General features: G+C 46.2%; 1 protein-coding gene across 3 annotated transcripts in view; it reads left to right on the top strand.

Moving 5' to 3' along the window:
- The window catches only part of ACSS2 (acyl-CoA synthetase short chain family member 2), a 50195-nt gene that overhangs the window by 31564 nt on the left and 3901 nt on the right, over positions 1–14730 (top strand). For 2 of the 3 annotated variants that reach the window (XM_081256281.1, XM_081256279.1), the window contains exons 3-14: positions 4509–4600; positions 4819–4922; positions 5170–5242; positions 5525–5600; positions 5762–5876; positions 6669–6707; positions 10867–11004; positions 12348–12518; positions 12827–12960; positions 13158–13290; positions 13371–13427; positions 13623–13703. In XM_081256281.1, coding sequence (XP_081112407.1) covers positions 4509–4600; positions 4819–4922; positions 5170–5242; positions 5525–5600; positions 5762–5876; positions 6669–6707; positions 10867–11004; positions 12348–12518; positions 12827–12960; positions 13158–13290; positions 13371–13427; positions 13623–13703 — 1213 coding nt within the window. The remainder of the gene's footprint in view (positions 1–4508; positions 4601–4818; positions 4923–5169; positions 5243–5524; positions 5601–5761; positions 5877–6668; positions 6708–10866; positions 11005–12347; positions 12519–12826; positions 12961–13157; positions 13291–13370; positions 13428–13622; positions 13704–14730) is intronic. The other variant, XM_081256280.1, reaches the window with a different exon arrangement.

The raw sequence follows: 14730 nt of genomic DNA, 5'->3' as shown, positions 1-14730 counted from the left end.
TTAGCATAATACCCTCTAGGTCCATCCATGTTATCACAAATGGCGAGATTTCGTTCTTTTTTTTTTCCAAATATTTTTCCCATTCTGTGGGTTGTCTTTTCACTTTCTTTTTTTAAAATTAATTAAATTAATTTATCTATTTATTTTTGGCTGCATTGGGTCTTCGTTGCTGCACGCAGGCTTTCTCTAGCTGCGGCGAGCAGGGGCTACTCTTCGATGCGGTGCACAGTCTTCTCATCGCAGTGGCTTCTCTTGTTGCGGAGAACGGGCTCTAGGTGTGCGGGCTTCAGTAGTTGTGGCACATGGGCTCAGTAGTTGTGGCTCGCGGGCTCTAGAGCGCAGACTCAGTAGTTGTGGCACACGGGCTTAGTTGCTCCATGGCATGTGGGATCTTCCTGGACCAAGGCTCGAACCCATGTTCCCTGCATTGGCAGGCGGATTCTTAACCACTGTGCCACCAGGGAAGCCCCTGAACCCTATTGATTTTTGAGTTTGCAGCTCCCAGTTTAGAAGAAAGAGGCCTGGACCCTGAGTCCTGGTCCCTGATCTGCCACAGTCTATTGTACTATGTGACCTTGAGCACAGCAAATGGACTTTTTGGATTTCTTTGGAGTTAGGAGACTAAATTGGATGTTCTTTTATTTTTCTTTTATTTTTTTAACATCTTTATTGGAGTATAATTGCTTTACAATGTTGTGTTAGTTTCTGCTGTATAACAAAGTGAATCAGCTATATGTATACATATATCCCCATATCCCCTCCCTCTTGCGTCTCCCTCCCACCCTTCCTATCCCACGCCTCTAGGTGGTCGCAAAGCAAAAATCTCTTAACATCCTAGAGGGCTGAGACTAGTACTTTGTCCCCTCCCCTCTCCCAACCAGCCAGGGGCCCCAGCTGGGTGTGTATGTCAGAGAAAGAAGACACTGGAAGGAGTAAGGTGCCTATATCAATAATGTATAACTTAAGCCCAGAGCCAGGGAGAGGGATGTACACTCTGTGTGTGTAACTGGAAGTGGGCTCAAGTAAGCTGTTCTTGTATAGATTTGTGCTTATATATTCCTGGGCACCTTCTATGTACCAGGCTCTATTCTAAGTGCTAGGGATGTAGCAATGAACAAAACAGACAAGGTCTTTGTTTTCATGGAGTTTATATTCCAGTGAAAGATGAAGATAATATACAAGTGAATAAAATACATGAGATAATTTCAAATCATAGAAAGTTCCATGAAGAAAATGAAACAATAATGTGATAGAGAGTTTCTGGTGGGGCAAGCTGTACACATACATGGGTACGTAAATGTGTGGTACATACATACACTTGCCTAGGTCCATATGCTTATGCTATTTGTGCCTATGTGTGCAAATGAGCAGCTTGTATTTCTACAGTGTTTGTTTGTTTTTTTTTTTTTTGGTACGCAGGCCTCTCACTGTTGTGGCCTCTCCCGTTGCGGAGCACAGGCTCCAGACGCGCAGGCTCAGCGGCCATGGCTCATGGGCCTAGCCGCTCTGTGGCATGTGGGATCTTCCTGGACTGGGGCACGAACCTGTGTCCTCTGCATCGGCAGGCGGACTCTCAACCACTGCGCCACCAGGGAAGCCCTACAGTGTTTTTATATAAGTATATATGATTTTATGTATGTGAATGCATACAGGTCAGCTGGTATGCATGGGTGTGTTGTATATGTTGGCATTTAGCTGTAACTAGAGATGTTCTGGTGTGCCACTCGTCAGTGAGCCAGTTTTGGAAATGGCTTTTTCGCATCTGGACTTCAGGGCCATTTGCCAGCTTCCTCTCTCCCCATTCCTTCCCACTTTAGATAGCTCTCTGTGCTTGTCTCCTCTCAGCCCTAGGAGGGCTAAGCCAAGGAGAGGATAGTAACTAACTCATCTAGCCAGGAACTGGAAAGAAGCTGATAATCTTCTGTGAAATCTCCAAAGGCCTGGCTTCCCTGCTAGTCGCTGTCCTTCACAGCATGATGAGAAAGAGTCCCGACTTGAAATCAGAAGACCTGAGGATCTATTCTTGGCTCTGCCACCTATTATTGTGTGACCTGGACCAAGTTACTATATCTCTCTGAGTTTCAGTTACCTCCTTCGTAAGTACTCTGGGTAGTAAGGAAGAGGGAACAAAATGACCTTTATGGGGGGGCTACGTGGTGCTGGAGCCTGAAGGAGGTGGGAAGGCATTCTGAGCAGGGGCAATGGCATGATTAAGAGTGTGGACGTGGGACTTTGTGTATAAGGGAAGCCAGGCGGAACCTACTTAGAATAAAATTAAGACTTCTTACCATGCCTACAAGGCCCTATGTGATCTGGCTGCTGCCTACCTCTGATTCTTACCCGCCTTCTTGCTCACTATGCTCCAGCCATACTGGCTTCCTTTCTGTTCTTTGAATAGGCCAAGCTCTTTACCACCTCAGTGCCTTTCCAAATTTTGATGTTCTCTTTGCCCAGGATACTCTTCCCAAGACCTTACATAGTTGCCTACTTCTCATTACTTGGGTCTTAGCTCAAATATCATCTCTCCAGAGAGAGGCCTTCCCTGACCATCTTACTTAAAGTAGCTATCCTCTAATATTTATGAATATTTAAAATGTACATATCCTTTGACTCAACGATTTCACTTCTACTAATTCATCCTACAGGTATATTTTCAAGTGAGTAAATGACATATTAAAAACGATATTCACTGAAATATTTATTAAATATAAATTATGGCATACACAAACAGTGGAACATTATGCAGATGCCAAAGAAAATGAAATAGCACTGTAAGTCTTAATGGAAAATAATGTCAAGATATATTGTTAAATTTCAAAACAATGCAAGATGATCAAGCTCTATACTTAAGATTTGTGCAGTTTATTGGATGTGTATTATATTTAATAAAAAACAAGATACAGAGTAGTGTATATCGTATGCCATCATTTGTATAGAAAAAAAAGAGAATACATAAACATAAATGCATGCATATATGCTTGTCTAATAGGCCTGTCCTATTGTTGAAGCAGCTCTTTCCCACTTTCCCATTCTGTGCTTGGTTGGGGACTGTGAAGTACTTATTTCTCTTATGAACAGCATTAAAATTCAGTTTTTTAAATTCATTTTTAAAATTTCCATCTTCAACGATATCCCAAGGACCTTTTGAAAGATGCTAACGGTGTAGCCTTCTTCCAAAGTGAATTCTTGGTTATTCCTCACTAGTTCAATTGCCCTATACCCTTCATCTTACTAGGAGTGGCCCTGTCTGCATACTATTTCTGGAAAGTTACACAACATAGTAGTTACAATGGTTGCCAGGAGGCAGGGTGATTGGAGGGTAGGGGTGGGAGGGACACTTCTCATTACATATCTTTTTATGCAGTACCATTTGTATGTATTACTTATTTGAAAATCATAAAATTGAAAAATAATACTGAGGGGAATATTCTTATAGTTAAATCTTTGCATACAGTCTGAAAGTTCCTTAAGATGTCTTTTTGAAAATTATTTCTCAGTCATTATTATGTCATTCTTTATATCCTTCATAATGCTTATCATAATCTGAAATTATCTTGGTTATATTTTTTACTTGTATATTTCCTGCACTATCATTGGAATATAAGCTCCATGTTGTCAGGGATCTTGCTTATCTTGTTCATCAGTGCCTTATTTCTATAAATATATATAGCACATAGGAGTTGAATAAGCAAATGAATAAATGAAAGAATGACTGAAAGAAACCAGGCTGAAGCCTAGATAGGAGTAGGAGGCAAGGCTGAGGAGGTAGAAATCAGCTGATAGAGGGTAGTGAGTCTTAACTTTAAATATGCATCAGAATTACCTACTGATCCTTTGTTTTTTTAAATTCTTATTGGAGTATAGTTGACTTACAATGTTGTGTTAGTTTCAGGTGTACAGCAAAGTGAATCTGTTATACATATACATATATCCACTCTTTTTTAGATTCTTTTCCCATGTAGGCCATTACAGAGTACTGAGTAGAGTTCCCTGTGCTATACAGTAGGTCCTTATTATTACTGATTATTTATACCTTGTAGTAAAGAAGCAGATTCTTGGACGTTGTGATTGTGATTCTAAATTTGGACTCAGGAATCTACATTTTAACAAGTTCCCTAGGTGACTTGGGTGCAAGTGATCTGGAGACCCCACTTGAGTAACACCAGTGCAGTTGACATCACTTTCAGGAAGAATCACATCCATGATATAAGTTCTCCTTAATACATGCCTAGGATGGAAGAGAGAAAACCATCATCCCATTTTATCAAATTAAATGAGGTTCAGAGATGGCAGTGCATTTTCCTGTGACACACAGCTTGTGAATAAAGTATACCTTGTAAAGCCAATGTATCTGACCAGTCAGCTCAAGGTGTGGTGGCAGATGGCTCACCCTCACGGGACATTCCCAGGCCTTGGTGTTACTGAATGGATTTTATGACTGTTCCTAGTTTTTTGTTTGGGGAAGAGGTCATACTCCCTAATGACTGGCTCTTTCTGATGTATCTCAGGGAGGGCAATGAGCCAGAGGAGACCACCCAGATCACATACCGTGAACTTCTGGTCCAAGTGTGTCATTTCAGCAATGTTCTCCGAAAACAGGGTGAGTGTGGGGATATGGGGAAAGGACTGGAAAGCCCAGCCTTGGGGTATCTGAGGACTTGGGGAAAGTAGACAAGGAATAGAAGGCATCTGGTAACAGAGGAACCAAAAAGGTCAGCTGTGGGGGCGGGGGTGTGGCAGTGGGTAACTGGATGAAAGGGAGCACGTAGCAGCAGGTAGGGTCCACCATGGTCCATGGTCTGTGTCCTTTACCTGCAGGCATTTGCAAGGGCGACCGAGTGGCCATCTACATGCCCATGATACTGGAGCTCGTGGTGGCCATGCTGGCTTGTGCCCGCCTTGGGGCTCTGCACTCCATTGTGGTAGGAATTTGGGCTGGAAAAAGGGGCCTGGTGGGGGATAGGGCTCATGATAAGTAAGTTGGGCCTGGATGATGGAGGGTCTTAAGAACCAGACTAAGGAGTTTAGAATGTCATAGGTTCCTTATCAGTTATCCAGTTTCTTCTATGACCTTGGCTTAGAGACCCTGAAGGTTTTATAAGTGACTCCTTTCCTTGTTCACTCGATCCCTGGGTCGCCCTCTCCTTCAGTCTTTCTTCCCTTCCCTAGTTTGCGGGCTTCTCTTCAGAGTCTCTTTGTGAACGGATCCTGGATTCCAGCTGCAGCCTTCTCATCACTACAGGTGACTACTTCTCTCACCCCTTCTCCAAAACCCCCACACCCAAAGTCTTGGTCTTCAGTCAGCTAGTTGGTATTTGGGACTGCTCGGCGTAAAGGGTAGGGACAGCCTACCCTTCGTCTCCTGGTTCCACCTCAGCCTACCCTCTGTCAGCTCAAATCAGCTGGAAGAGCCAGAGACAAGAGGCCTACCCACAGGAGGACTGTGGACATTGTGCTCACTAGGGATAAAGGGCTAGGAGTGTGGTGCCTTCCTAAGGCTTGGAATGTCTGTTGCTCCCCAAAGATGCCTTCTACAGGGGGGAAAAGCTTGTGAACCTGAAGGAGCTGGCTGACGAGGCCCTGGAGAAGTGTCGGGAGAAGTAAGTGTGTTTGGTCTGCTGGCTACTGCTCTGAGTTGACTAGGCATTTCCCCAGTGCCAGGTCCCCTTTGTCCCTCCCACCCTAGATGGACATGGGTGGGTCTTGCCAAATTCTCTTTTGAGCCAACCAGCCCACCACTTCAGGCTTTTCTTTCCTCCAGGGGTTTCCCAGTGAGATGCTGCATTGTGGTCAAGCACCTGGGGCGGGCAGAACTGGGCACAGGTGACTCTCCCAGCCAGTCCCCCCCGATTAAGAGGCCATGCCCGGATGTACAGGTGAGTCTGGTACTTCTATGCCCTCCTCTGGGCTCAAAGTGGCTCCCTCTTCCTGCCCAGGAAGTTCCCGATGTTCTTCTTTGTTTCCTCATCATAATGCTGAGGATCTGGGAGCAATCCTAGGAATGGCTCCTCTGGCAGGGCTGGCTGGGAGCTGGGGGACTTTGACCTTGGATGTAGGTAGGGAGCCCCTTGTACCTTGGGAACTTAGCATGAGAGATTGTGAGGAAGACTCCTGTGCTTGTTGGGGTATTCTAATGGGCACAAGGGACATTCAAGGCTTGGGCTTGGGTTAGAAATGGGCTGACTTGGGTGACTATCTGTAGTCATCTTGATTACTGGGCTGTGGTTTGGGGTGGGCTACCTGTGTGGTCCCACCATGAAAGGACCGGGATCTGCCCCTCAAGACATGGCCCTCATTAGCTTTGGATACACGCTTCTGATGGAAAAGCCCAATGGTGGCCTCCAGGTCTAAGGGGCATGAAGGATGAAAGCTCCAGGGTCCAGAAGGACAGAGGGTTCCTGAGACTCTGTGACTTGAGGGGCTCCGAGCGGTCTTAGGGCTAGAGAGACTTCAGTCTAGTCTAGGAAGATTGGAGACCCCTGTCTGCATTAGGGGTTCTGAGTGTATAGGGGCTGTGAAGAGGATCAGGAAAATGGAGGCTGGGAGGACCAGTGAGAGAGGGGCCTGAGGGAAAAGAGGCAGCCAGAGGTTTGGGGCACAGTGACCCTTCCCTCCCACTCCCCTATCCTCAGACTCTGCTCACCACCCTTTCCACGGGCTCTTAACAGGATAAGCTGAAAGAGAAACCCAAGCGCATCTGGCCCCAGGTATCCACCTCTGCACTGCCTTGGGCACTGCTTCCCTACATGCTTGTTTGTGTGTCCATCTGCTCTTTGCCTGTTTGCCCCATTGAGGTGGCTGCCAGACCTAACCCCCTTCTCTCTGCTTCTAGGTCCTTTGCCATCTAAGTCACTCTGAAGGGTCATGAAACCAAATGCTTGTTGCTACCTCTCTGAATTGGCATAGAGCATGGATCTCAGAGAGGTAGCAACAGACATTCCATTTCATTCCTCCTGCTTAGGACCACTGTGGGAGAGAGGACCAAGTAAACTTGTCAGAAAGTTTTTACTGTGCACTTAGTTGAGGCAGAACCAGGAGAGACAGGAGGAGGAACAGGTAGAGGAGGTACAGACCTTGACCTTGGGAATTCACCATCAAGTTGGGCAGTTAGATGTGTATTACAAATGAAAACCTAAGTTTTACATAGGGCAGCAGAGAAGAAGCTTCCTAAATATATTTATAAACTACTTTGGGATTTATAAACTCTGATATAATTAAATGCTAAATTGAACAAAAGTTACATTGTAGGTGGTTCTAAGAAGGGAGATCTCTAAGTGGGAACTCAAAGCCAATTAGTATAGGGGAGAGACTGGGCTTGGAGTCCAGAGACCAATTTCTAGCTGTATGACCTTGAATGAGTCACCTCTTCTCTCTGGGCTTCAATTCCCTTATCAGTAATGGAGAGATGAGAGTATATGCTTTGAAGGAACCCGCTTCCCTTACTAAAACAAAACATAAGAGCCACTATTCCTCTGAGTTTTACCATCCTCCTAGGGTGTCTTACTCTAAATCTGCTATGATCTACCTCTTAGGCTAATGGTAAATATAATCCCCCTTTTCTCTGTTCTCATTAGCATGGTGGAGACAGATCTGATTCCCAGGAGACAATGCTTTCATCTTAAAATTCAGGCAGGGACCTAAGACTTTTCTCTTGAAAAAGGAAACAAACTTAGTGGTTAGAGTATAGGCTCTGGAGCCAGACTACTTGGGTTCAAATCTTGGCTCTGTCACCTGCTATTGTGGGAACTTGGGCAAGTTACTTAGGCTCCCTTGCTTCAGTGTCCCCGTCTCTAAAATAAGGATAAAACTGTAGCTACCTGATAGGGTTTTGTCAATGTATGTAAGGTGTTTGGCACATAGTAACTACTCCATAAATGTTAGCTTTTATCATTTCTATATAGCAGACAGGCTGGCATTTCTAAAAGAGAATCTAGAAAAGAAATAGACTCTTATAATTCTTAATACCAGAGACCATTAGGTCACAGGCTCCTGGATTTTTGTTTCTTGAAGGTGAAAATAGCCAGTTACCAAAAAACCAAAGACCATAAAAATTGGCTTACAAAGTCCAGGTCTGAGGACTGCAGTCAAAGCTGCAGAAATCTTGGCAGAGCTCCAAACCCCTTCATCCTTAAGCAATCTTCAAGGGAGGACCTGGTACCGTTGGCAGGTACCTTCCTCAACCATGTTACCTATGAGCTTCCTCATATTTTTCTCTCACACCTGGCGGCTGCCCTCCCTAAGGCTATTCTGGTCCAATAACAAAGGCCAACTCCTCGATTCTTATTTCAGAAAATTCAAACCTTTTCCTGGTTCAAAGCACTGGGCCCTCATAAGTATACACCTAATTCACAACCAACATATGTGCCACTAATTGAGCTCACCCTGCTTCCTGGTGCTGGTTATCAGCGCCACACCTGGAGTACCCACCCCACCCCTTCTTACCCACACCCACAAAAGAAACAGTTTTACAAGATTACAAGAGTCCCCTCACTGCCACAGTATAACTATGCTTTGCCCTTACTTGTACCTAGTGCCTTTTCTATGACAACTCACACCAGCACTGTAGACCAGCGCCATTTGCCCAAGCATTCTTTTTTTTTTTTTTTTTTTTTTTTGTGATACGCGGGCCTCTCACTGTTGTGGCCTCTCCCGTTGCGGAGCACAGGCTCCGGACGCACAGGCTCAGCGGCCATGGCTCACGGGCCTAGCAGCTCCGCAGCATGTGGGATCTTCCCGGACCGGGACACGAACCTGTGTCCCCTGCATCGGCAGGCGGACTCTCAACCACTGCGCCACCGGGGAAGCCCTGCCCAAGCATTCTTGATGCACTTCTGCTTAAATACATTAATGTCCTCATCTCAAGCAGATCATCTGGTGGGAAAAAAATTATCCATGTGACAATGTATGTGTAGACCCATATGGCTATTCCAGTAAAAAAAAAATAGGGTGTATTTTTGTGTTTTCTAGCTGTGGGCAGCTTCTCTCTCTTCTTTCTTTTTCTTCTTAATGGTGCCTCTCTTGGCCTGGACTTGTGATTGTTATGATGCTTATGTGCCAGAAGCTTCAAATTCTCCAGAGTAAGGGGCAGATAGTACAGAGAGAGGGGAGTTGTAATTTTATAATTTATCAAGGTATGTGTTGTCTAAAACTTTGAGGTTTTTTAATGTGGACACAGTAAATTACCGTAGAGCCATATAATGGGAGTAGGGTGTTTCTCTTACACTATCAGGTCTACCTGCCAGCCAGGGCCATAGAACAAGAAGCTAATGAATATGAAAGAGTTTCGTGACAGCTAAAGCAAACTCCCAGTAGTCCCCATCATCACATTCTTATTTCACCTCCCAGAGGAGTTCAGCGGAACTGAAATAACTTCTCACCTTCATGACATTCATCAGTCTTCCCTACACCCCAGGACAATTCAAGGCTTCATGTTTACTAGGTAATACAGTTCTCTTCTGATGTTCCCCAAATCCTGTGACTATTAGGGCAAGAATGACTATCCTCATTTTAAAAATGAGTGACTTGAGGTAGAGTGGCTTACCCAAGGTCATATACAGCTAGGAAGTGGCAGAACTGGGAATCGAAATCCAGTGCAACTTTTGGACAAATTCAGGGAACACACTTCACTCAGGAAAGAGTAGACTCAGAAGACCGGATTTTTCAAACAGGCGATATAACTGGGAAAGTAAAGGAGTTTCAAAGAGAGTTTAGAAAAATGTCAGGATGACAGATCCAGAAGTAGTTATCAAACAAACACACACCAGTATACGGGGACATCCCTCTAGTGGGAGAAATTCACCTTGGTCCTTTTCCACCAACTTAAGACAAGGTTTCCTGCTGAATGGAACCTCAAGCAAGTGTCTTTATGAGAAACCCATTGGTACCAGTGGTGTAAAGGCAGGGGCAGAGTTGGGGTAGGAACCTCCAGATGTGGATGATGTCTAGACATGCAGAAAAAGATGCTTGGACTAAGATCTGTTGACTTCTTTTGCTACTAACTAATGGGGCCAGGTACCCGCCTTACCTGTGGCTCTGACTAATTCTGCATTTCTGAATTGTGTGGTGTCCACATTCCTGCTGATGAGCCACTAGTCCCATAAGTACATACGTGTGTATGTAGGCTTGTGTGTGCATATTCACTCATCTAAAAAAATTTACTGAGTGCCTTTTGAGTTCTAGGCATTTTACTAGGTGTTGGGGATTTGGTGGGAGGGGCGGGAAAGGCAGACATGCCACTGCACTCATAGAGGTTACTATCTACTTGGGGAGACAGTAATCAAGCAAAATAAAATAACAGCTAAATAAAATAACAGGAAATATGTGCTGTGTGGGAAAGAAATAAGGTGCTGTGATCAAGAATAATAGCAGGGGTGGGAATTCCCTGGTGGTCCAGTGGTTAAGACTCCCCGCTTTCACTGCTAAAGGCCGGGGTTCGATCCCTGGTCAGGGAACTAAGATCCCACAAGCTGCACTGCGTGGCCAAAAAAAAAAAAAAAAAGAATAATAGCAGGGGTGAGGGTGGGGATGGGAACCTATCAGATACTGTTCAGGGAAAGCCCTTCCAAGAAGGTGACATTTAAGCTAGGAATTGAAGAATGAGAAAGGACCAACTGAGGGGCCCTCCTTAGCCTGAGGCCAGGTGAGAGTAGCTCTGGAGCAGGGTGCTGGAAGTACCAAAGAAGCCTCCTGTTCCGTTTCTATTCTCTCTGCCCAATTCCACCCTTGCAGGGCCCTTCCTCCCTCCCAGGACCCCCGTCTGCCAGTCCCACCCTGGCCCGTCCAGGTGCTAAGTAGGGGTGTCCTTTGCCCCCAGCTTGAGCTATTCACAGTTCCTCCCTGCCCATTCCTGTCTTCTTCCCCCTGCAGATCTCCTGGAATGAGGGGGTTGACATGTGGTGGCATGAACTCATGCAAGAGGCAGGGGATGAGTGTGAACCTGAGTGGTGTGATGCTGAAGACCCACTCTTCATCCTATATACCAGTGGCTCCACAGGCAAACCCAAGGCAAGTGTGTGTGTGTGTGTGTGTGTGTGTGTGTGTGTGTGTGTGTACACATACACTGTGTAGGGGTGAGAAGTGAGTTTCTGAGGAAGCATGTAATGACATGAATTTTACTGTACAACCCTGAGTTTCAGAAATGTCATGTTAGGGACTTCCCTGGTGGTCCAGTGGTAAAGCATTCGCCTTACAATTCAGGGTACGTGGGTTCGAACTAAGATCCCACATGCCACGGGGCAACTAAGACCACGTGCCACAACTACTGAGCTCGCATGCCTCAACTAGAGCCCTTGTACTGCAACCAGAGCTCTTGTGCCACAACCTACAGAGCCCACGTGCTCTGGAACCCATGCACCACAGCTAGACAGAAGCCCGCATGCCACAATGAAAGATCCTGCATGCCTCAATGAAGATTCCACATGTCACAACTAAGACCCGACGCAGACAGAAAGTAATTTAAATAAATAAATAATAAATCTTGAAAAGAAAAAAGAAATGGCATGTTACCTTTTCTAAATCAAATTGACATAAATCCTCAATCACTGATGGTGAGGCCCTGGGTGAGACATTCAGGTGGAAGCTTTCATGGTGCCCAGAAAAGGAGGAAAGGATCAATCCGTATGGCTGACATCTATGTTCCCTGCCCATATCCACGTGGTTTGGTTGAAGAAGAGCTGCCTGTAAAGTCAAGGCCCAGAGTAGGCACAAGGATCACTCTTGGCCTTCTCGACTACAGCTCTTAGAGTTCAGTCCCTTCCACTTGCCACACTATTAACATCTAGTACCTCCCAGGGCACAGTGTGGGAGCTGGAAACACTTAAAACTCTGACTCGTCCATTGACTTGAAAGATATGTCACTCTACCTTCCACTCACCCATCCATAAATTATTCTCTCCACATGCTTTGGATATTCCTCAATGGACCTTTAGAGACACAATTTGGGCCTCTCTTTCCTAGGGATGGTGTATCGATGGAGTAAGCAAAGAAGATTATCTTTTTTTTTTCTACTCTCACTGTGTCAACATATAATTGAGTGTGTGTGCACAAACACACAATAGAGACACTATTAGATGTGAGTGTACTAGAACTGTTCATGTATGTGAGAGTAATGTGGGTGGTTCAGAAATACCATCTTACGGTGTGGGTGTGAATGATGGACTGACTATAAATACATGTGGGATGTGAGATGGGAACATGCGAAGAGGGTGGAAGAGAGATGGATGCTGTGAGAGGGATGCTGTCAGGACCAGAAGCCCTGAGGAGGCTTTTCCTCTAGTTCTGTCCAGCCTATTTGGTAGTCAGTGGGGGTGAGCCCAAGGCTCCAACCTGAGGCCCCGTTTTCTCCCCAGGGTGTGGTACACACAGTTGGGGGCTACATGCTCTATGTGGCCACAACCTTCAAGTATGTGTTTGACTTCCATGCGGAGGATGTGTTCTGGTGCACAGCAGACATTGGCTGGATCACTGGCCACTCCTATGTCACCTATGGGCCACTGGCCAACGGTGCCACCAGTGTTTTGGTAAGCAGGGTGCTGGGACTCAGGGCTACTTGGTTTATTTAGGGGATGGACAAGATGATCCTGGGTGACAACCTCCCAAAGCCACTTGGTCTAGAGGCAGAGGGACTTATACAATGACCTGTTTCCTGGAGAAAGAGGAGTTCTTAGGGGGTTGTATATCCTGACGGGGAAGGTCTCTTGGCTTGTCTGGTAAGGGAGTGAAGCCATGGATTTGTCAGAAAGGGCAAAATGCTGAGCCTGAGGGGATGGTAGGGGAATGGAGGGACTATTGAGAAGGGCCAAAAATGACCAGCCATTACTGGGGTCAGTTTGAGGGGATTCCCACATACCCGGACATGAGCCGCCTATGGAGTATTGTGGACAAGCACAAGGTGACCAAGTTCTACACAGCACCTACAGCTATCCGCCTGCTCATGAAGTTTGGAGATGAGCCTGTTACGAGGTGAGACCCCTTCCCAACTGCTGCCCCATAGGTGTCCCTCAGAGCTGGCGCTGGCCTTTCGTGCACAGTCTTTTCCATTCCATTGTTCTAACACCCTGGCTTGGAATAGGGGAGGGGGCAGGAGAAGAGCCTGTGCATGTCTTCCTGGCTCCCAGTGGTGCTCAGAGCCTTCCTCTCTCCCCATCCCCCTGCCCAAGGCATAGCCGGGCATCCTTACAGGTGCTAGGCACAGTGGGCGAACCCATCAACCCTGAGGCCTGGCTGTGGTACCACCGGGTGGTAGGTGCCCAGCGCTGCCCCATTGTGGACACCTTCTGGCAGACAGAGACAGTGAGTAAGGGGTTCAGGAGGCTGGGGCTCAGGGACAGTGTGGGAAGACTGACTCAAACCCCTGATCTCTGACTCTACAGGGTGGCCATATGCTGACCCCCCTCCCTGGTGCCACACCCATGAAGCCTGGTTCTGCTGTGAGTGAGGCTCCCTTGGCTGGTCCTGGGCTGGGCAGGAGTAGAGTCTTGGGGCATTTGGCCTAGGTAGAGGGTGGGGGACTGGACTGATATGTGTGAGGGATTTGGGGCTCTGGGGCTCCTTAGGAGAGATAGAGAGTGGAGTCAGAGTTGCCTCATTCCTCTCTGTGGGTCCTGTCTCCTGTTTGCTTCTAGACCTTCCCATTCTTTGGTGTAGCTCCTGCAGTCCTGAATGAGTCTGGGCAAGAGTTGGAAGGTGAAGCTGAAGGTTATCTGGTGAGATCCTGGCCCTTGTGGGTCAGTGAGGAGGAGGCACGGGGGAGGGTCCACAAAGGGGTACTGGACTCTCCTTTAGAGCTTAGAACCTAATCTTTCCCGGTAGCTGCTTTTGGCTAAAGCTCCATGGTTGAGGGTTTATCATCTGCAGAGAGACCCTAGGGGGGAATCCTTCTGGATACTTTGCCTGCCTCTCTGCCTTTTGGCCCACAAAGTTCTTAAGGGCTCTGCTCAAAGATACCTGATGGTGCCTTTTCGGGTCTGGAAGACATCGTGGACAATCATATAGGCTCCAGGGTCAACCTGGGTTCAAATCCTGGCTCTGCCACTTCTGTGACCTTAGTTAAGTTACCCAACCCCTCTGAACCTAAATTTCTCACTTGTAAAACAGGGTTATAATAGTACCTGTGTCTCCTGTGGTTGCTGGATTGATTAGATAATCCATGTGAAGGTTTTACTTAGCACAGAACCTAACAGTTAGTGCTTGATAAATGTTAGCTGTTGTTGTGATCGTTTTATCAACAGTTGTGGGGAGATCATCAGCCCCCACCCTCCACCCCACTTCCTTTTTATTAAGAGCAAGTTAGTAACAAGGGCAAGACTTGAATCCAGGTCTTCTGACTCTTAGCCTAGAATTTCGTCCATCCCATCAATCTGCTGCCACAGGATATTATTGATTGGGGCAATGATTACTTACTTATGTGTGGGTCCCACATTTTAATATAACTGCTTTCATTTGCATCAAACTGGACTGGCATCCCTGAGGGATTACCTAAAAGGAGACTCAAATTTACTAAATGCTTATTACTAACAGAACATTGTGCCAGGCAGCTTCCACATACTATTAATTTAATCCTCACAATAAGTTTGGGAGGTAGAGATTATTTTCTCTGATTTACAGATAAGGATCCTGAAGTTCAGAGAGATAACATTACTTACCTGGGGTCACACAGCTAGTAAGTGGCAGAGCTGGGATTCCAAGCCTGGATTGTCTATCTCCAAAGCTTGTACTTTGTCCTACTTCTCA

This window comes from Mesoplodon bidens (assembly GCF_964165515.1).
Source record: "Mesoplodon bidens genome assembly, chromosome: 15".
Taxonomy (NCBI): Eukaryota; Metazoa; Chordata; class Mammalia; order Artiodactyla; family Ziphiidae; genus Mesoplodon; species Mesoplodon bidens.
Note: the sequence above shows the minus strand (reverse complement) of the source record. Positions and strands in the feature narration are given on the sequence as shown.